The following is a 22,747-nucleotide window of genomic DNA, read 5'->3' as shown; positions in this document are numbered from 1 at the left end:
CCTCCGCCTGCCCCACTCCTGCTTTACAGGTGAAAATAGAGCAAAAGGACCGCTAGTCTTTGATTTTATTTATTTTCTGCTGTGTTTTACTTGCATCTATTTGAAAGACTGAGTGTAAACACAAAAAAAATTATTTTATGTGCTGGAATGTGCAGAAAATAGGTTTAAATGTTAAACAAATTTCTTCCAGTCAGAGAATGTTGCATATAATTAAATTTTTGCTTGATGCATAAAGTTAAAAGATTAAAACTAATAAAACAAATTTTAAAAAGAGACTTTTCCATTTGATTACATTTTGTATGATGGATTATGCAGAAAAAGTAGAATTGGGCTGAAAGATCTATCGCTTTATCACCTATTCAGGCTGTAAATCGTGTTTTTTAAAAAGTAACTAAGTAACTAAGTAATTAATTACTTTTGAAAATAAGTAATCAGTAAAGTAATGGGATTACTTTTTTGGGGAATTAATCAGTAATTACTTACTGATTACTTTTTTCAAGAAACTTGACCGACACTGATCTTAAGAACAACAAAGGAAATGTAATTAAGTGATCTTAAAGTTTAGACTTTTTGTTAAATCATGTAAGTCAGAGATAGTCCAGGCTTCTAAACCCATCTCAGGTGATCAAGTACCACAATCGAAAGGAGAGCTGCCCGACTGATATAATTTGAACTGCAAGGTTCAGATTTCTTCATATCAGGGAAAGCAAGAAGACACCTGGATTGAGACCAGGGATCAGGATCAGGGACTTTTTTTTTTATTAGAGAGCCGAAACTAAGGATCATGGGTGCATAAAGAGATGCAAAGTTTTTAATAACACGTGCTGCTGTAGCATCAGTGGGTAGATCAGAGGAAATGCAAATAACCTTAAAGAGTTTCATACAAAAATGAATGAGAGATGGCATAAATAAAAATTCAAATTCAAATTTAAAAAGTTACAAACATTTGGATACATTATTTGCATGTAGAAACAAATGAATATTAACTGGTGATCATAATTACAAGGAAGGGAAAACAAAACACTTTTAAGATCTCGATGAAAAAACAATTGAAAAAGAAAAGAAAAATGTGTTTAGTACTGGAATACAATGAGTGTTTAAAGGTGATTATAAAGTAATTTTGAAATTATTTACACAAAAAGCGTGTCTGAGATGCAGATATCAGCTGTTGTTTGCTTCATTTATCAAAAAACTCTGACACTCTGATATCAACTCTTCCCCCTCTTTTGCTCTCCTGACTCTGTTTTCATCACCACACCTCTCACTGCTGCCGTCAGTCACACCGATGAGCACAGACATGCCAGCAGCCTGTCAATGCGCCCCTGCCGCATGAAAAGACACAAAACTAAGTCCACAAAAGGACAGAGCAAAAAGAAGATCCAATTGATATGAAAGAAAAGACGTTCATTAAAAATGCTGATTATGGGAATGATTAGCACAAAGTACTTAAAGAACAACAGAATTAAAATTCCTAGACATCTACGTTTCTCCTGAGTGGGCACTGAGGTGGCAGCAGGCAGGGCTCTGAAGGTCCGAGCTAAGCAGAACATGAACAGGAGACCAGGGAGGGCGGCATAAATAATTAAATGTCCTAATTCATCTAAGACTATGGCAAGAGGGACACTGACAATACAAAAAGCCCAGACAAGGACACAGACCAGCACAGAACTCCTCGTTCGTCTGAGGCAGTCCAACAGTGGGAGTGTGATGAAAAAACACCTGCAACACAAGAGAGACACAAATTCTGACTGTCACAGTACAAAAAAAAGGTTTATGACTGTGAGGATTCTTCACAGTACAATATGATGTTCATAGAAATGCAAGGACGCACACATTAAAAGACAGAGAGGTACCTTTCCAGGGCAATGCACACCTTGAAGTAAAGACCGACCATCACACACAAATGGTAAATCATACCACTCATGCTGCTTTCCACTCTTATGATCCAAACGATCATTATGCAGATCCGGATTAGATTGGAGAGGAGGAGGTTTGTGTAATAGATGACAGGGACCTGACTCCTTTGCATCTGAAGGAAAAATAAATTATTATATTACATTACACATTGAATCTAAGGGACTATTTACTTCATTTACTTACCACACAACACACATAGTAGATGATCAGTACGGTCAAAGGAAGGCAGACACACACGTGAATCCACATCACCACTTCAAGCAAATATCGGTCATCTTGATAATAGTTTGTGATCGGATTTATCACTATGTATGATCCAAGATGTCTGATGTAAAACACTTTTGTGAAGCACACAGAAAAAACAAAACAGCAGGTTAACATTGTTCTTATGATGACATGAAATTGTGGATGAAACTGATAAAGAAGAAGCAAAACCTGCTGAACTGATGTAACAAATCATAAAATAATTTAAAAAAAGGACAAAACAAGGAAGAGCATACACAAGAACGTGTCTGTACGCCTGTAAAATTAAGATTAATTAATATATAATTAATATAATAACTTTAAAGTCAGGTAAAATCTACCTTTCATTATTTGATTTAACTTGTTTAAATGTGAATAAAAGTGATTCAGAAATTCCTTTTAAATTGTTAACAAATAAAGACAAAAACACCTCTATATAACTTTTAAATAATCCTCATGGATATTTTTTATTAGACTTGTGGATAAAATAGGCAATTCATTTCATATATTGACTTCAGCAGGATCAAACACCTGTCCTGTATTAAACAAAGACGTGAACACAAATATCCGATTTTCTCTGTCAAATAAAAAGTACAGTAAAGCTGCACATTTACATCCTCTGCATTCACACAGAAGCTCACTGCACGCACAAAAGAAAAGTTGGTAGTACTATGACTTCCACATGCTGTCTGAAAATGCTGATTTGTTCTAATTATAAGCCAGTTTCTTCATAACTATGTTGCTCTTCAAGTAGAAATAATATGAATTAGCATAAGCTTTGCTCTTACTTGTCTCAGGGCTGCTTCCAGCTGAACCAGTGGGTGAAAACTGCAATATGACGAATTTGTCTTGAACGAGGAAATTGTGGTAACACTTTATGGACTCCACCCTGTACTCACTGGTGTTCACACTGACAACAGCCAGTCAGGATAAACTTAAAGCTTCTGCACCATAGACACAGTGCTAAATGCAGTGTGTACACACGTTTAGCTTAGCTTTTCTAAAAACTGCAGTTGGCAGTTTATTTGAAACCATGTTTGTGACTTTATGAACTCTTTACAGGTTCGATCTTCCTTTTTCCACTACAATAAAATTTCACAGACCCAAAAGAGCAGGTGATGTGGCAGCAAACACCAAGTTGATAACATGGGTTTTAAATGTGCAATCTTCAGTGTGAGAGCACTTGTGTCAAAACAAGTCTATAGAACATTTCCACCTTTAACACAAGCACAACTACACAAAGCAAAAGGACTGATACTTACATAGTGCTCTTCTGCTTTATTTGAACACTCAAAGCACTTTTTTACAAGCCTCATTCACTAGGGGTGCAACGATACACAAAATTCACGGTTCGGTTCGATACTTTGGTGTCACAGTTCGATATTTTTTCGATACAAAAAAAATGTTCATGCCTTTTTAATTTGTCATTTATTAAAATTATAAATATATATTTTAACTCAAAAGTACAGTTTTTAAATTTAACCCTAACCCTTGTGCGTGTTTTTTATTTTGACAGCGAATGCGCACCTGCGGACCACTTATGTGCAGCCCTGGTTATTTAGCTCATCATATTGCAGCCACAGAAATTATTTTGTCCATGAAACCATAAAGCTGCACTTTCTTTTTGCCTTATAGTCTGATTTGTCATAACTTCTCCGTTTTGTGGTAAGCTTTTCTTTGGCTGTCACTTCTTCACCCTGACCTGTCTTATTTGGCTCAGCAGAACTAAAATATATATCCTGCTGTTTTTACACACGCACTCACATAAGCTCAGCGATTCTCTGCGCGATCAACCTCTCACATGTTTAAGCTGCGGGAGATTTCACTTGTCATGTTTGCATAGTAAGCTAACAATTAATAAGACGATGTCAGAGGAATTGGTGCACAAATTATCATCACTCACAGATCAGTGCTGTCGCTCTCTATACACAGTTCGCACTATTGCAAAGTGAAAGCAAAAAAACAAGCGCAAATTCAAACGCGATTTCAATATGTCACATATTGACAGTGGCTCACCGATGCCAATGACATAATTACCCAGCTACATTTCTGAAAGAATGCAAAAGCATTGACATATATTTTTCCTTCCTACAATAGCCCGACGGGCAGGGAAGAGATAGATTTTGGTAGCCCGACTGAAAAAATCGCTAGCTCCAGGACGTCGGGCTAGCGATATTGCAAGCCCTGTATCTGATTGAGGAATCACTCATCTTTGGAAAAGAGAGTTTATTGCAGAGAAACGTCTCTTTCCAAAATAAAAGCTATACTATCCGCTTCTTCTGGGCTATATTCTCAGCAGCATAAGGAGAATCATGTGCTAACAGCTGTCTAAATGACTCGGCTAAAGTTAGTAGCATGCTTGTTGTTTTTGTCTTTGCACTAGGATGATGTCGGCGTAAATGTGCAGTCATATTCGTTGTGCTCCCACTAGTGTTTTCAGGTTAATCTCGTTGAAATGACCTTAACGCCACAACACGGCAAATCTCCGTTAACGAGCTACCGCCGATCGCCCCGTGCGTGGGGCTAGACGGCCAACACGTTAACGAGCTAACTGCGCTAACACACTAGTTCCCACCCATGTAATTGAGCATTGCATGGCACATCCAACATACTGTTTTACTTTAGTCCATGACTCGCTTACCTTCAGGGTCATACGTCACATGAAAACCAAAATAATTCCAAACGCCAGATCTGAATGAGGGTGGGGGAGGTCCATGTTGCAAGGAGAGCTTAACTTCTGTCTCGCTAGCTTGCCCTGCGCTCTTCCTTCTGACGATGCTGTCTGTGTTGAGCGCTCAGTGGATCTGCGCTCGACAGTGCAGCCTAGGCGGAGTAGTCGAACGCAGATTCACTGAGCGCTCAACACAGACAGCATCGTCAGAAGGAAAGTTGATAAAATAAATTACAAATGTTGTATTGTTCGATACATATGCGTACCGAACCGAAAGCACTGTATCGAACGGTTCAATATCGATACGAATATCGTTGCACCCCTATCATTCACCTAGTCTAACACCCCCCCCCCCCCCCCCACACACACACAACAGATATGTTCATCTGTTATTAAATCATTTACTCAGTTATTATTTATGAAGTCTTTATTTATCCTTAGCCAGGTGCTGATGTCTCTAGCCTCACATTTCCCAAAACACAATCACCAATAGTGCGAGTTTGTTCCTCAGGGAGTGTGTCACAGAGTGGGGAAAAAGTGGTTAGAAACATGAACTGATTGGTGGTGCGCCGGGGATCTAACTCGCTACTGGATTTTCCAGGCAGGTCTACAACTACAGAGTGCAGTGCACCACAAAGGAAATACACCAAAGACAAATGATTGAATACATATCTAACAAGTTACTACCAAAAAAAAAAACAAAAAACTGTGGACAATTTATTGTCACTCTTCAACTGTAAACACAGAATAGTCAAACAGATTCACCGTCACACAAACCTCTAAAACACCATCCTATTTTCAACCCTGTGTCTCCATCTAGTGGCTAAAAAATGGTGACGGTTCAAATGTTGTCACATCTTTCTGCTGACAAAGATAATGATTTCACGGTTTACTATATCATCTTTGGTGTTTTTAAAGTTAAAGTTAGTTCAACCAAAAATGTTTTTTCCACGATTTAAGGGAGAGATAAAACCACCTGGCCCTACAGAACACAACCCCACCCAACACGAATGAAAAAAGTTGACAGTGACATAAAGCACAGAATAAAATGGAATATGACCAAACTTTTGCAAGAATAAGAAAATATAGATGTATATTTAACATACAAAACTGAAGTTACTATAGGCCACAGGTGTCAAACTCCAGGTCTCGAGGCGGTGTCCTGAAACCTTTACATGTGACATGTGACTCAATAAATCAGAGGAAATACAAATGTTACTGTGAGAAAACAATTAATGCAATTTTAAACTGAAATTGAAAAAAAAAAATCCCCACTGGCCCGTCTTTATCCTTCTAGATTGAGCGTCCTGTGCAGGATCTTTGCTGTTCCTAGAGATGTTGTTCCTGGGATCTGTTGGAGGCATGCCCCCAGTTTTAGGGTCACTCCTCCGGGTGCTCAGATTTAAGTTTTTGATCCAATTCCCCTAGTGTTACCAGCAGTGGTAGCACAATTGGCCTTTGGAATTTCAAGCCAATTCAATTTTTTTACTCATTTTCTTTAGTCAATTTCACCTCTGGGTAAATGTCTTCCTTAAATAGAAAAATAGGGGCAGGCAGCACTGCAGCCAAGCCCCTTCGTTTAGAATGAGTCTGATTTACTAACATATGTACAATCGTGCACACATTTCCTAAATCTGACGATGATTTTACGCACAAATTTTACATTCCACACACATTTTAGTGAATGAGGGTTCTAGTGAAATAGATTGTTTGCTTGCTTTCTCAGCCTCTCTCCTGCTGTGTTCTCCTCTTATTCTCTTTTCCTTTCCTTGTTGACATGAACCCACTCGTGTGTGCTGCCATCACTCACACTGATGATCTCTTGCTGGATCTGCTGCAGCAGCACAGACATGCCAGCAGATTTTCAACTGGACTTCTAAACATAATGACAAACAGAATCAAGACCTCAAAAGAATTGAGCAGAGAGAAGATGGAAATGAAGTAACTGTCAAAAAGATATGGTTCCAAAACTATTAGGATGATTGTAGGTATGATAATCAGACAGTAACTAACCAACAACAGAACCAAAGTTCCTATAATTCTTTGTTTTTCCTCACTGGGCACTGAGGTGGCATCAGGCAGAGATCTGAGAGTCCCAGCTAGACAGCAGATGAACAGGGGAGCAGGAAACAAGGCAAAAATAAAGATGCGTTCAGACTGCTCTAATAATACTCCAAGAGGGCAACTGAAAACACAAAGGGTCCAGACCAGAAGACAGACCAGCACAGAAGTCTTGGTTTTTCTGATGAAGTCCAGCAGGGGGCAGGCGATGAAGAAATACCTGCAACACAAGACAGATACTCTGCATATCACAGTTCAGAACCATAAGGATGCTTCATTTACAGTACAAAGCGCACACACTGAGACAAATAGGTACCTTTCCAGAGCAATGCACATCTTGAAGTAAAGACTGGCCATCACACCCAACAGGTAAAAAACTGAAGCAATGCTGGAGACTGTGCGGTCATTTGGTTTTGCTTTTGTCATGTTGAAGGCGCAAATCTTGATCACATTGGAAAGGATGAGGTTTATGTAATAGATGACAGGGACCTGATTCCTTCTTGCCTGCAGGAAACATGTATTTAAGTCACATTAATGAAGTAAAAGGAAGACTCAGTATAACAGTGTTTGTACTGGATACTGGGACAGCAGGCTCCGTCCATATCAGTTTATGGAAGTGTTCTTGTCTCTGTATCTGATAGGTCTTGATGGTTGGGTTGCTTCCTGGTTTACTGTGAAGGTCATTTTCTCTTGTGTCCTTTGTTAGTTTTACTTCCTGCCTCGGTCTCTATTCAATCAAATAGTGTAGGATGTGTGTTTCTGATTTACTTTAGTATTACGTTAATTTTTTGAGGTTATCCAATGTAAACAAGAATCAGTGCTTAATGTCCATGCAACAAATAACTAATGATTTTTTTTTAAATTATTATAAATCAGCTTTTAAAAAAAATCTCAAAATTATTCACATGCTGACATAAAAACACATGAAAGTAATTTACTATTTACTTACCACACAGCCCACAAAACAAAGGACCTGTATGGTCAAAGGCAGGCAGTCGAAAACATAGATCCATGCAACCATAACTATGATGGGCAGCATCTTTTTCCAGCTTTCAGTGATGAAATTGCAGTAAAAAACTTTTTCTTCAGAGAAAAATATTGTTTCTGGAAAAGGCAGCAAGTTAACACTATTAGAAAAGAAACAACGGATGAAAAGAAGAAACAAGGCCTGGTGAACTGACAATGTAACTATGATAGAGCCCAATGCTGTATATGTCTGAACTACAGCTGACCAGAGTTTGCTCAGTTTGATTTATGTTCAGACTTCTAAAGGAAATTGATTTTTTTTAATGATTCAGAAATTCCACATTATTCCACCAAGAACAGCGAAAACAGAAAATTCCCTCTGCAGTTTCAGTAAATCTTTATTTAATTCTTGAAAGCAAGCTCGATTCACAAGAATCAAACTTTTTTAGGAAGTAAAAAAGTAGCGCATTCATCCAGAAGCTCACTACAAGCACAAAAGAAAAGAGTGTGACTTTAAAACTTCAGTAAGATATCTGATGTAGGTCAGTTTTCTCATAATTTGCTGCTCTTCAAATAGAAATAATGTGAATATGAGTGATAGGAGTCGTCTGTATTTACCTCAGGTCTGCTTCCAGCTGAAAACTGTAAAAACTGTAATTTGATCATTTTTGTCTTGAGTCAGGAAGTTGTGGCAGCTTACATTATACCCCATCCCCTGACTCGCTCTCTCTCTCTCTCTCTCTCTCACACACACACACACACACACACACACACACACACACACACAGAGTGCTGACTGTAGCTCATGAAACAGTGAATTATCTCTTATGTTTTATTTTATGTAAACAAACGTGAATGTGTAAAATCATAAAATCACAGTGCAGATGTTGCAGCATGAACATGCTGTCATTAACCATCAAACATTTGAACTCAAAGCCTCTACAGTAGTCACAGCTGGATCCTGCTTGTACAGGCCAGTCGTACCCTCTCTTAAGCTGACTGGCTGCAGATAAACCGCAGACATAATTCGATCATAGATCTATAAAGATGTTTGTTTTTGGTCAGACAGGCCTTGAATTCTGTGTTTATTTCAGAAAAGTTTCTATAACCTGTAAACAATGATAAAAACCCGGTACAGCTGTTTCCCAAACCTAACCAGCTTCATGTATTTCGACACTGTCAACAACTAAACTGCCAATTCATATCTGACCTTTTTAAAGCCCTTTCTATACCGCTGTTTCTTGTTGGAGGTGGTTGATAACCACAGTGACTAACAGTCTTTATCTGGAAGCTGTTCAGTGTTAGAGAGATGTGAACTCCATGTAATAAAACTATCATGTTGCTGTAAGTTCAGCCAGTTTACACTGGAACATTTTTTCCATCATGTTTTTTAATTTTGCTTCTCTGCTGTATTTCTGAACACTCATTGACAAAGATGAACGCCCGCCACAGATGAAAGATGCATGCAGTCAGCATGAGGTCACCCATTGAAGTCCTGTTTGTTGTTGCATGTATTTGACATGTTCACAGTAGTTCTGCTTGGTGCTATGATCCCACATGGAGTATTATTCTGATTTATGAACAATGTGTAAAAGTCAACATTGTTGCACTTGTTTTATGGAGAATATGATCTTCTTGCAGAGCAGCAAGAAGACGTTTATCCCACATTTCTTCCTGTAAATATGCTACAATGCTACAAATCTCTGTGCTGTAGACAGATTTGTCAACAGTATTTGATAGTAATGGGTCCTTTGTGTATGTAGAAAATGTTTCACATCTTTAAGTTCAGCTCATGAAAAATGGGAGCAAAAACAAAAGTGTTGCGTTTATAGTTTTGTTCAGTGTATTTACAGTGGATGACACTAGACTGGAAATTTGCAATGCAAACCAGTAAAAATTTAATCTTGATCCATATCCAGCAGGCATTAAAACTCAAATTAATTCATGTTTATACATGTTTTGCTTCTCTTTGCTAAAAACTGCATTTGGCTTTTAATACACTTTATTAAATTTTTATTAAACCACGCGTGTGACTTTATGAGAGCTTTAGTAACTCAGTCTTCCTGTGTCCACCACATGAAAACCCACAGACACATCAGATGAGAGCTGCTTAACGTAGCAGCCTCGATGATACCGCATGTTTAAAGATTTCTATCTTCACTGAAAACCGATGTGCTCAGAGACGTGACTGACTTACCAGCAACATTTCCCCTTTTATACATGCACAAACCATGAGTATTGCTTAACCTACATCAGCATATAGTATTTACATTCTAACAGCAGGTGGTTTGGGTAGCTGAGGTTTTGCTAATATGTTACTGAGATGGGAGGCCATCCTCCTAAAAACAGGAAGCCAGAGTATTTGGTTTTGCATATGGTTTTGTAACCCCAGAAATAACAAGATATATACTAATGTACATATATCTATATACTTATACGTACAAAAGTCCATACACAAACATACATGTGCACACACACAGATTAAAAATACAACATAAGCGTAAATAGCCGGTAACAACACTCAAAGCTCATCATCCTTGTATTTTGTGCCCCTTGGTGTATTTTGTCATGCTTAGACATTGCTTTAGTTCATCTGCCTGTGCTGCAGCTTTACACTGCATAGATGCAAAAATTGCAAACGTTTTAGTAATACCTGCTGCCATCAGCCAATAATTCAGAAGAAATGCAAATGTTATTATGGGGCAACACAAATGTAGTCCAGAAAAACAATGTGTTAGCTTTAAAGAGTCTCTTATAAAATGAATGAGAGACTCAACAATTGCAAAATTCTATGTCAGCTTGTTCTTGAGTTATGACATTCACATGATTTTCAGATGATGTGGTATCAATTTGAAGCTCATATGTCACCTCGTTTTTGAGTTGTCTCCTTCACAAGCTTAGCTGTCCACACCACCATCATCATACTCCATCAGCCTTTCACAGGTGAGGACTACAGAAATATGATGAGGCAAAAAACTTTTCATATCATTCCCCACATGGCAGGAAAAAAATACTTTCATGCCCCATCTAAACAAAACAATGACAGAAAAGCCGAGCTGCAACGTTATTTAGATAATAAACTCATTCACAATGAATCCTTCAGTAATTTTTGTTTTAAACAAACAACTTTCATTTCAAACAACTATTTGTAACTTTTGCCACTAGACTGCTTCATTAGTCTGCACCACTTCTTCAAAAAAGCAACATGTTAAACAGAATTTGAAGATTGCCAAACATGGAAAAATAAGGTTCAGTCTTAGTCTTATTAAAAATAAAGAAATCCAGAAACTTGTGAACAGAGATGAAAAATATATAACTTGGTGGTCTGCGGTGCGGATGCGGAGGAGGCGGACACACCTGAGCGGCATCCGCAATCATGCACTTTCAGTACACTTCTATATTGCGGCTATCTGTTGCAGCAGATGTGCATATTATTAACGTAACTGCTGCCCATTTCTTTGTTATGCTGTCAAAGTGATTCCGATGTTAAACATTAGTTCTGCGTGACTTTTCTGCCAGGTGAGTTGCACCTCATCTGTCAGAACTCTGGCCACACACCTTGAGAACCACTGCACTAACATCAACATGAGAAATTAAAAAAAAAAGGTTAATATTGGAATAAAATAAGCGTTCATGCAGATTATGAAACATTTTTTAATTATTTACGGACACACTTCAGTTGAGAGAAGCACGGCTGACAGTCTGATGTCCTCATGCAACGGTATTTGTAAAGGATGGTTTTTGCCTCATTTTGCAGAAACTCTTCAACCATTTGCATCCTTGTTTCTCTCTCTTGACTCTGTTTTCATCAACACTCGTGTCTGTTCTAAAGTAAGCCGCACTCATCATCATATTCTTCATCTGATGCAGTGCTGTTCTCACACCACACACATACAGTGAAGATGAAAAAAAACAAGTCCACCAGAGGAATTAGCAGAAACAAAATCCAACTGATATGATTATGATTATCAAGAACATAACTGGCAATTGTGGGAAGGATTATTACAACGTAGTTTAAGAACAACAGAGTCAGAGTTCCTAGACTTCTTTGTTTTTCCACAGTGGACATCGAGCTGATGGCAGGCAGGGCTCTGAAAGTCTGAGCTAAGCAGAAGATGAACACAGGAGCAGGAATAATGACATAAATAATTAAATGTTGAAATGTATTTAAGACTATGGCAAGAGGGACACTGACAATACAAAAAACCCAGACCAGAACACAGACCACCACCGAGCTCTTAGTGTTTCTGAGACAGTCCAGCAGTGGGTGTGTGATGGAAAAATACCTGTAACACAAGAGAAACACAAATTCTGATTATCACAGTGCACAATAGTACATTTCTGACTGTAAGGAGGCTTCAGAGTACAAGATCATGTTTAGAGACATGCAAGGATGCACACACACTGAACAGGTACCTTTCCAGAGCAATGCACATCCTGAAGTAAAGGTTGGCCATCATAACACAGTAATAAATAATGATGGTGATGATGCTTTCCACTCTTGTAACCCAAAGGGTCATTATGCAGATCTGGATTAGGTTGGTGATGAGGAGATTTGTGTAATAGATTATAGAGATCTGACTCTTCTGCACCTGCAGGAAATATAAATGTAATGTAATTATTAATTAATTAGATTGATATTTATTATAACGTCTCAGCAGGTAAAGCTGGCCATTCACTTGAAAATTGCTGTTCAGACACTCTCCATCCAATCTGTCTGAGCTTGAGCTATTTTGTAATGAACAATCGGCAACAATTCAAGTCTCTAGATGTGCAAAGCTGATAGAGACATACCCCAAAAGACTTGCAGGCTCTACAAATTATCGACACGGGGGGGGCTCAATTCAAATGGGCGTCACACTTTTCACATTTTTATTTGCTTAAAATTTTGAAAACCATGTATAATTTTTCTACCACTTCACAATTTGCTACTTGTGCTACTTTGTGTTGTTCTGTCACAGAAAATCGCAACAAAAAACATCTAAGTTTGTGGTTGTATGTGACAAAATGTGTAAAAGTTCAAGGATCGTGAAAACTTTTTCAAGGCACTTTACTTGAAACTAACTAAATTACAAGAAGTTAAACTGGACAAACACTTAAAACTTAAACCTTAAAACCCTCGGAAAATAACACATGGAACCTAAACCGGAACATGAAACCCGAACATGAAACAGACAATCCAATAAAGCTGGTCTGTGTGACTGTGTGATTTTTTTCAGTTGCGTTATTCAGCTCCTGCTCAAACTGTACGATTGAATCGCAGGGGTGAGAAGGTCGTAGGTCACAATGCAGGGTCTCACACTATGGCCCGATGCTCTGATGCGACCTGAGTGCTCACACTGTGCGTCCATAACATGAAGGTTATAACAGAAAATCTGTCGCTCTCTCTCCCTCTCTGTCTTTCACTCACACAGACACGCACACCACCACCACCATCAACTTTGCTAAATTGCTAATGAAAAACATTGATCAGGCAGCTGTGATTGAGCAGCAATGTCCATCCAACTCTTTTCACGGTTGGTGTGGTCGTGATAATTTTGTGAGGCCACATCGAAAAGGCTCGGATGAGCTTGCCAAAGTTCTACAAGTTGTGCCTCCATCGCTTGTGTCCAGATCACACTCCGTCTTTCCACTTCCATTTCTGTTTGCGTGTGCGCAGTGTGAGAGGTTACGTTGACACTCTCACGAGGATGACAGGATTTCAAACAGGTTTGATTTTCTTGCGACCATGCGATTGATGATCGGGAGCTGGTTGTAAGGTGTTAATTACTTCTCCTTACGCCATGTATACTACACGATGCACAAGACACGATTAAGGCGAAACTCGGGCCGATCACCAAAAGGTTCGCACGACTGAAAAATCAGCTCAAAATGGGCCAAAAATCGCACAGTGTATGAAAAGCTTGAGGGACAAGGGGAAACTGACAACATAAATACATGTGAGAGTGAATGAATAGTCATAGCGAAATGGGTGAAGTGAAGCTAAACACACTGAACACAGGAAGAGAGGCTGTCAAATAAAAAAGGAAACAGTAAGACGCAAACTATGATACACAGAGGAAGGGAGTACACAGTGACGTAAACACACACAACATGACAGACTGTCACAGGAGACGGAGATGAAGACAAAGACACAAAGGGAACCTAAAAGACAAGAGAACATGAACAAGACAATAAACAATAAACAAATAAACTCAGAGACCTAAACGAACTAAACTTGAGACTAGACCGAATAAACTTGAACTGAAACTATCTGGCTTTGCACTGTTGGCTCAGGAGGCCAGCAATGGTACCAGCGGTGGTGATGGAGCAGTTCTGGTGGTCAACTGTGTGGCCAGTGGTGGAAACGCCCCATGATCGGAAGGTCGGGGGTTCGAATCCACTGAATGGCTACCCCTGAGTGAGGTACCCTACACACTGCTTCCTGGTGTGGCTGCCCACTGCTTCACTGACTAAATGGGTCAAATGCAGAGGAGTAATTTCATGGAGATCAATATATATCAAGTATACATTATTATTAAAATGACAAATGACATTTGAACCATTCCTTCCACCTTTATTACGAGAGTTAACCACACCACTTTGTTGTCCTTTGTCATAAATACAGATTTTAAATCAAGAGCTGTTACTATAAAATTTACCTTCTTTAGTACATTCATTTAATCAGCCTGTGTCATCACCCAGAAATGACATATGGAACTAATGATTATTGTCATTAGATCAAATCATTGCAGCCCTCTGCACGAGTTTTCTTTTATTGCTAAATCTTCTAATTATTCTCATAATTGCAGACTCACAAAAAGAGACGTAAGAAATGTAAAATCTAAGTCATCATTTACTTACCATATAAGACACACAGTAGATGATCAGTATAGTCAAAGGAAGGCAGACACACATGTTGATCCACATCATCACTTCAAGGAAATACTGCTCCTGTCCATGACTTTCTGTGATGGGGTTCTTTCCTGTGTAAACCACTGCATTGTGTGGGATAGCAAGTGTTGGAAAGTGCATTAGTTTAACATTTTTCTTCTTTTCTGTATGTGAATTGGGAAAGAAGAAACAAAGCCTGTTGAACAGAAAACAAAAACATGAAAGAGCCCAAATAATATCAGAATTTACTCTGGGTATACAGAATAGAGGTGGGATGTGGTATGAAAATATGAACCATTGTTGGTAATGGTCCCTGGGCTGATGTCTTGACTTTTGTCATTTCTGTATTTGTTTTTGGTTGCGAAGTGGATATTTTTAACAGTATTATTATTAAAGTATTATTATTATTATTATTATTATTATTATTATTATTATTAGTAGTAGTAGTAGTAGTAGTAGTATTGTTGTTCTTGTTATCATTATTATTAGACGGCTAATTAGCTTCACAGCGTTTGTCACAGGCCGCTTGATTGTGCGGTACTTGCCTTTATTTAGATTTTCAACATTTCATATTTTCCACTTTTTCTGTTCCATTTTCTCCCACACCGTTTGCCCAGCACACACAGTTGTGACACAGAATGGTTACAAAATTGTTACAAAAATCACAGTTTTTAAAACACATCCATACCATTTGTGGTTATAGTCACAGTGCAACCCACTTCTCACATAGAGATAACAGAGACATAAGTGTACTCTCCTGTGGCTCCCTTACTTATGTCATTATAATTCTGCAATTTGTTGGAATTTCCTCTCCGTCTCATTTTGACAGACCATAGTCCCGTCCCTGCTCTGCCATTTAATTAGGCATATCTGTTTTTGCTCTATAGCACTAAACTATTTACCTATAATCTTTTAGTCCCACCGACTGCAAGCCAAAGACAGAAACTGGCAGTAGCAACAATTCCAGAAACTTCAGTGTTGTTATATTAGTTATGTTCCTTCTCTACCCAGCATTAACTTTGTATTTTTGTATCAGATATATGACTTTAAAGTGACGAAAAATCTATATTTCATTGATGGATTATATATATTTAAATGTCAAGGAATAAAAGTCATCCTGAAATTCCTCAGAAAATGTTCCAGGACACCAACAACAGTAAAAAAATGTCTTTGCAACAGTAACTGTAGTAACTATGATTGAGGCAAGATTTATTAAAGATATGTTTTATGAGACTCTTTTAGCAATGTGTATCTAATGAATTGGATAATATGGACAGTTAAATTGTATATTATATTATATTCATCATATACACCACAAATTGCTAATACTATTTGAGCTCTCATAAACCAAGTACAGTTCTTATATTACCAACAAACACATGCATATATATATATTAGCAGGAAACACATTGACAGCACTGCATTTACACAGAGGCTCACTGCAAGCACAAAAGAAAAGCAGGTGGTGTCATGACTACAATATGCTGTCTGAAAATATGGACTTGTCCTTATTATGAGTCAGTTTCTTCATTACTATGCTGCTCTTCAAGTAGAGATAATGTGAGTAAGTCTAAACATTGCTCTTACTTGTCTCAGGACTGCTTCCAGCTGAACCAGTGTGTAAAGTCTGCAATATGACAAGTTTGTCTTGAACGGGGAAGTCGTGCTAGCTTACTTTACTAACCCCACCCTGTACTCATTGGTGTTCACATTTACAAAAGCCCAAACATGAAATCAGGAACAGCAGGACACATTTTAATTCAAACTGTCTGCACAGCTAAGCATCATCCCTCCAGCTCTGTTGACTGTAGTCAATGTCTGTCCTTCTCAAAGGGACATGCAATTTCGTTTCAACATAAACAGTCTTTTTTTCTTCTTCCCCTGTACAGCTGTTGCCTAAATCACAACACAGCTACAACAAATGATCAACATTTAACAAACTTTGTGACAGCAAATATGGTGTAAGCTGCTATTATTTCAGAGTGTCAGCAGTGAACATGTCAAAGCTGAGAGGTAGGTGATGGCTTATTCCACATCAAGAAGCTCTGATGTCTTGTTATACAACCACCAGTATGTGCACACATGCTAGAGCGAATTGCTGAATAGTATCTTTATAACAGGGTCACAGAGGGAGGCAAAAATAACACAGTGTGCTCATTACTAAAATCATGGCTGGGACAACAGTAGATCACAACAGTCATTAAAGAAGAACAGAATCTGCTGCTCTTTGCACCAGTGAATAAATACAAAAAACCAAATGCTGGTCACATTATAGCAGGATTTATTCAAATATCCATTTAAATGAATGATGGATACATTTAAATCTTTATTTCAGTTTTGAAGTCCTGAATGATTGATGAGGTTTCTGTGACTTTACCACCTTTCATGTAGAACTGAATTTGTATTTCTGTCAGAATGAGCACAGAGTCTGCCAGGGTTGGAGAATTCTGATAAAAACAAAATAACTCAGATATACACAGTATATACTTGTTTATTATCAAGTGTAGTTGGCAGCGGCTTTATGAATTAAAAAAAAACTTTATGAGCCCCTTACAGACTGAATCTTCCTGTTTCCACCACATTAAAACCCACAGACAGCAGATGTGAGTAGTTGAAGTGGCAGCGTGTTTCTTTAAATATGTCACACATATGCAGATTCAGTAGGGTTCAGTATCTCGGGTACTCTGACGTGTAGACGGGAGGCGCTGGGGAGAAATCACGTGCGTTCTAACTATGACCTGCTCTACCAGTGCAGCCTAAATCAGGAGTTTCATCACTGGAGTGTAACAGCAGTCAGTTCAGTTTACACAGTATCGTGCCACTCAGGATAAAAGGCTGCTGCCTGTCTGTCACCAGCAGCTGAAAATTTCTAAATAAATAAATATGAAAACAATGCAATATTTTACTTATTCTTATTGAAAGTAGTAAACAAATAGTTAAAACTGATAGCATGGTGCCCAGCTAATACAGGCATTTGGAATCACCAGTTACAAGCCCATCCATATTTCCACGCTGTGGGAGGAAGTCAGAATACCTCACAGGAGAGAATCCTCACAGGCTCAAGGATAGGGATGGGTACCGGTATCCGGTGCCATGGTAGTAACCAGACCGAAAAGCAGCGCACATTTCGGTGCTTTATTTCGGTGCTTTTTTTCCCCTGAGCTGTGATATACTTTGAATTCTAGCCAATCATTTTACGTTTCCGAGGATAGTAGGCGGGTCCAGGTACGTACGTTCTTTTAGAGCAGAGCTACAGATTAAAAATGCCCAAGGCAAAGTGGTCAAAAGTCTGGCTGTACTTCACAGCAAAAGATGCAAACTCAGCAGCCTGCAACAAGTGCTTTAAGCTGATACTGTGATACTGTCAAAGGAGGTAACACCTCAAATCTGATGAAACACCTGGCGACGCATAGCGTTTTTTAAAAGCCGAGAAATGCGCCGTATTTGATAGCTTGCTGCGAGACCTCACACCGAGCACATCTACTGCGGGTGTGGTGCCTGTTATCGGACCCGGAGTTAGCAACATCCCCCAAAAACCCGAAGAGGAGAGTCCTGGCCCCTAGCCCTGCCAGTGTAGCAGAAAAGATGACGGATGATGATGGCAGCAGCAGCCGTTCGTCTCTGCGTGAGTAGCTTAATGTTGTTCGTGTGTAATTTATGTTGAGTAGGCTAACCACGTTATTACATTAATGCATGTAAGGTGAACTAGCAAACACCATCGTAGTTACATGCAACTGTCTTCTTGTTTGATGGCAGGTACTCCCTTCACCCTGGCCAAAAAGGCTAAAATGACCAAAGAAAAAGTGGAAAACAGTTAAACATGAGAGGTTTTGGACAAAGTTTGTGTTTTTTCCATTGTTTAAACACTGCTTCCAGCCAAGAGTGATACCATATATGCCCTATAGCTGCAGAAAAGGCTAACATTGTTATCTTTTTACAAAAAAACCCCAGCTGAACATGAGAGGTTTTTGGACCAATTTTGTGTTCTCCATTCTTTAAGCACCGGTTTGAGCACCGTTTAAGCACCGGCACCGTTTCAAAAGTACCGGTTTGGCACCGGTATCGGATAAAACCTAAACGATACCCATCCCTACTCAAGGATGACATTACAGAAAAGCCCAGATTGGATATGAAGCCAGATGATGATTTTTCCCCTGTAGTACTATGATATTAGTCTTCTACTTTATTTGAATACTCAAAACACTTTTTTTTACAAGCTTCATTCACCCAGCCTAACACACACACACACACACACACACACACACACACACACACACACACACACACACACACACACAATACTCCTGGGAAAATTATAGAGGCAGCTGTTAGTACATCACACTTTGACAAGCTTACACTCACTGACTAACTTGCTGGGAAACTGGTAGGAAGTCTCACACAATGATCCAGCATCGAGGAGAGCAGCACCACACTGCTAAGTAGCTCCCATGACGAGGTTGATCAGCTGCAGGTGTGTAGCATCATCCTTGGGTGTGGCCAGTCACCTGGCAGGGCACACTCACCTGGCCTGATGGCGCTGTAATCCGGCCTATCAGATACACCAGCACACATATACACCTGCAAGCAGTGAAACAGCAGCAGAATATAGCAAAAATATTCAATACCACAGTACACCCCAGCAATGTATAAACAAAAACTGCTCATGCACCCTGGGTCATCAGAACCAGGTGGCTGACAACAAGATCATTAAGATAAGATGGAGCCTGATTATTTAAGACCTGTAATAGCTCGAATCGCGCTAATAGGATATTATGGTCAACAGTATCGAACGCTGCACTGAGGTCTAGCAGGACAAGCACAGAGATGAGTCCATTGTCAGAGGCCATACATAAGATCATTTGTAACCTTCACTAAAGCTGTTTCTGTGCTGTGATGAGCTTGAAGGCCTGTGGTACATAGCTGATTGTACCACAGGCATGTAGAGGTCTGGGCATTCCTTGCTACACTGTACAGCATACATTGTTACATTGTTAAGTTTACGCTACATTGTTTAAACTTAACAATGTTGCCTCTGTCAGTGCACCCCAGGGCGGCTGTGGCTACAATGTAGCTTGCCATCACCAGTGTGTGAATGTGTGTGTGAATGGGTGGATGACTGGATATGTAAAGCGCTTTGGGGTCCTTAGGGACTAGTAAAGCGCTATATAAATACAGGCCATTTACCATTTACCAATGTAGCGTATGCCCAGACCTCTACATTGGAGAAACCAAACAGCCACTTCACAAGCGCATGGCACAACATAGTCAAGCCACCTCCACAGGACAAGACTCAGCAGTCCATCTGCATCTCAAGGATAAAGGACACTCTTTCGAGGATGCCAATGTTCAGATTTTGGACAGAGAGGACAGATGGTTTGAAAGAGGAGTAAAAGAAGCCATCTATGTCCACTGTGAGCGACCATCTTTGAACAGAGGCGGTGGTTTACGACACCAACTGTCTGCCATCTATAATCCAGTTTTGAGATCCCTTCCCAGATGCCTTAACGCCCACTCACATCCTGGGCCATCTGACATCAGGAAATCACATGACAAGGTGGGGCCAGGTTTGACAATGAGCTCACCCGAAACCCTGGCTGATTGTGACCCACACCCGTTTTCACACCTCGGCTCGTGTGATTAGGTAGAGGATCATCAGGGGGTCCTTTGTCCCTCTTGGGGGGAAACTCTCACTGGGTTTAAATCTGGGACTCGCCACCATTTTACCTTAGAACTGAAGAAGCTTCTCGGATGAGAGCTGAAATGTCTTCAAGCAAGTTAAAGAAGTCCAGACCCTTTTCTTTCCAAGCTCCTTAGACTACGATGACCTGGATGACTGAGAACCTTCACACTGTTTTGAGGCTCTTGGTGCTTGACTCTGAAGCCACGCAATCTTTAATGCCTGTATCCCTTTTTAGTCTGACTGGAAACCCCCAAAACAGCTCACTGTTGCAGATTTTTGTAGTTCCTCCTTCTCTGTTTTGTTTTGTCTTTTTTTTCCTCTTTCTCTTTTGGTTTGTCAGAATTCCTGGATGTGTGTGTTCCTGGAGTGCGTTCTGAAGTTCCCCGTTTGTTAAAACCGGTGGGCTGAATGTCTCTGGCCTACCACAATGGCCCACTGTGTGTGTGGAACACATATACAGTGGGGCAAAAAAGTATTTAGTCAGCCACCGATTGTGCAAGTTCCCCCACTTAAAATGATGACAGAGGTCAGTAATTTGCACCAGAGGTACACTTCAACTGTGAGAGACAGAATGTGAAAAAAAAATCCATGAATTCACATGGTAGGATTTGTAAAGAATTTATTCGTAAATTAGGGTGGAAAATAAGTATTTGGTCACCTCAAACAAGGAAAATCTCTGGCTCTCACAGACCTGTAACGTCCTCTGTAAGAAGCTTTTCTGTCCCCCACTCATTACCTGTATGAATGGCACCTGTTTGAACTCATCATCTGTATAAAAGACACCTGTCCACAGCCTCAAACAGTCAGACTCCAAACTCCGCCATGGCCAAGACCAAAGAGCTTTCGAAGGACACCAGGAAAAGTATTGTAGACCTGCACCAGACTGGGAAGAGTGAATCTACAATAGGCAAGCAGCTTGGTGTGAAAAAATCAACTGTGGGAGCAATCATCAGAAAATGGAAGACATACAAGACCACTGATAATCTCCCTCGATCTGGGGCTCCACGCAAGATCTCATCCCGTGGGGTCAAAATGATCATGAGAACGGTGAGCAAAGATCCCAGAACCACACGGGGGGACCTGGTGAATGACCTGCAGAGAGCTGGGACCAAAGTAACAAAGGTCACCATCAGTAACACACTACAACGGCAGGGAATCAAATCCCGCAGTGCCAGACGTGTTCCGCTGCTGAAGCCAGTGCATGTCCAGGCCCGTCTGAAGTTTGCCAGAGAGCACATGGATGATACAGCAGAGGATTGGGAGAATGTCATGTGGTCAGATGAAACCAAAGTAGAACTTTTTGGTATAAACTCAACTCGTCGTGTTTGGAGGAAGAAGAATACTGAGTTGCATCCCAAGAACACCATACCTACTGTGAAGCATGGGGGTGGAAACATCATGCTATGGGGCTGTTTTTCTGCCAAGGGGACAGGACGACTGATCCGTGTTAAGGACAGAATGAATGGGGCCATGTATCGTGAGATTTTGAGCCAAAACCTCCTTCCATCAGTGAGAACTTTGAAGATGAAACGAGGCTGGGTCTTCCAACATGACAATGATCCAAAACACACCGCCCGGGCAACAAAGGAGTGGCTCCGTAAGAAGCATTTGAAAGTCCTGGAGTGGCCTAGCCAGTCTCCAGACCTCAACCCCATAGAAAATCTGTGGCGGGAGTTGAAAGTCCGTGTTGCTCGGCGACAGCCCCAAAACATCACTGCTCTCGAGAAGATCTGCATGGAGGAATGGGCCAAAATACCAGCTACTGTGTGTGCAAACCTGGTAAAGACCTATAGTAAACGTTTGACCTCTGTTATTGCCAACAAAGGTTATGTTACAAAGTATTGAGTTGTATTTTTGTTATTGACCAAATACTTATTTTCCACCCTGATTTACGAATAAATTCTTCACAAATCCTACCATGTGGATTCATGGATTTTTTTTTTTCACATTCTGTCTCTCACAGTTGAAGTGTACCTCTGGTGCAAATTACTGACCTCTGTCATCATTTTAGGTGGGGGAACTTGCACAATCGGTGGCTGACTAAATACTTTTTTGCCCCACTGTATGATGCTGTCCTATATTTATATAACTAAGTGAGACAAAGTGAAATGACTATTACTAAAGTGATCAATACATGAAATAAAGACATTTCCCATCACACTGGTCAGTGACTATAGGTGTCAGTGATTTCTGTATGTCTGTGCTTGGCACCATAGTATCAGTTTAACCATTGGTTTACTATGAACTCATAGTTAGAACGCACATGATTTGTCCCCAGCTCCTCTAGTCTACACGTCAAAGTACCCAAGATACTGAACCCCACTGAATCTACATGT

The 22,747-nt window shown here is 39.8% G+C and overlaps 1 protein-coding gene across 6 annotated transcripts; it reads right to left on the bottom strand.

Moving 5' to 3' along the window:
• Nucleotides 1-510: 510 nt before the first annotated feature.
• Nucleotides 511-16,444, bottom strand: LOC120735004 (G-protein coupled receptor 4-like). Of its 6 annotated transcripts, none has more exons than XM_040034180.1 (4): nucleotides 16,319-16,441; nucleotides 14,702-14,835; nucleotides 1,854-2,029; nucleotides 512-1,719 (listed from the first exon to the last, which is right to left on the bottom strand). In XM_040034180.1, coding segments are annotated over exons 1-4 (753 nt in total). In that variant the 5' UTR covers nucleotides 16,320-16,441; the 3' UTR covers nucleotides 512-1,277. The 6 variants fall into 6 exon arrangements, 4 of the variants coding, with proteins under 4 accessions (XP_039890117.1, XP_039890114.1, XP_039890116.1 ...); XR_005696157.1 differs by lacking the exon at nucleotides 14,702-14,835 and adding an exon at nucleotides 2,101-2,255 and having other exon boundaries at nucleotides 513-1,719; nucleotides 1,874-2,029; nucleotides 16,319-16,438; XR_005696156.1 differs by lacking the exon at nucleotides 14,702-14,835 and adding an exon at nucleotides 2,101-2,255 and having other exon boundaries at nucleotides 514-1,719; nucleotides 16,319-16,436.
• Nucleotides 16,445-22,747: the final 6,303 nt, after the last annotated feature.

Source organism: Simochromis diagramma, unplaced genomic scaffold (genome assembly GCF_900408965.1).
Source record: "Simochromis diagramma unplaced genomic scaffold, fSimDia1.1 OVJJ01000176.1, whole genome shotgun sequence".
In the NCBI taxonomy this organism is placed as follows: Eukaryota; Metazoa; Chordata; class Actinopteri; order Cichliformes; family Cichlidae; genus Simochromis; species Simochromis diagramma.
The sequence above is the reverse complement of the archived record's forward strand: the minus strand, read 5'-3'. Positions and strand labels throughout refer to the sequence as shown.

Coding starts and splice junctions, on each gene's coding strand:
- LOC120735004 (XM_040034179.1), bottom strand. Junction 12,451..14,701: donor TCTACTGTGTGTCTTATATG/GTAAGTAAATGA, acceptor TATTTCCTGCAG/GTGCAGAAGAGTCAGATCTC. Junction 12,145..12,274: donor ATGTGCATTGCTCTGGAAAG/GTACCTGTTCAG, acceptor CTTGTGTTACAG/GTATTTTTCCATCACACACC.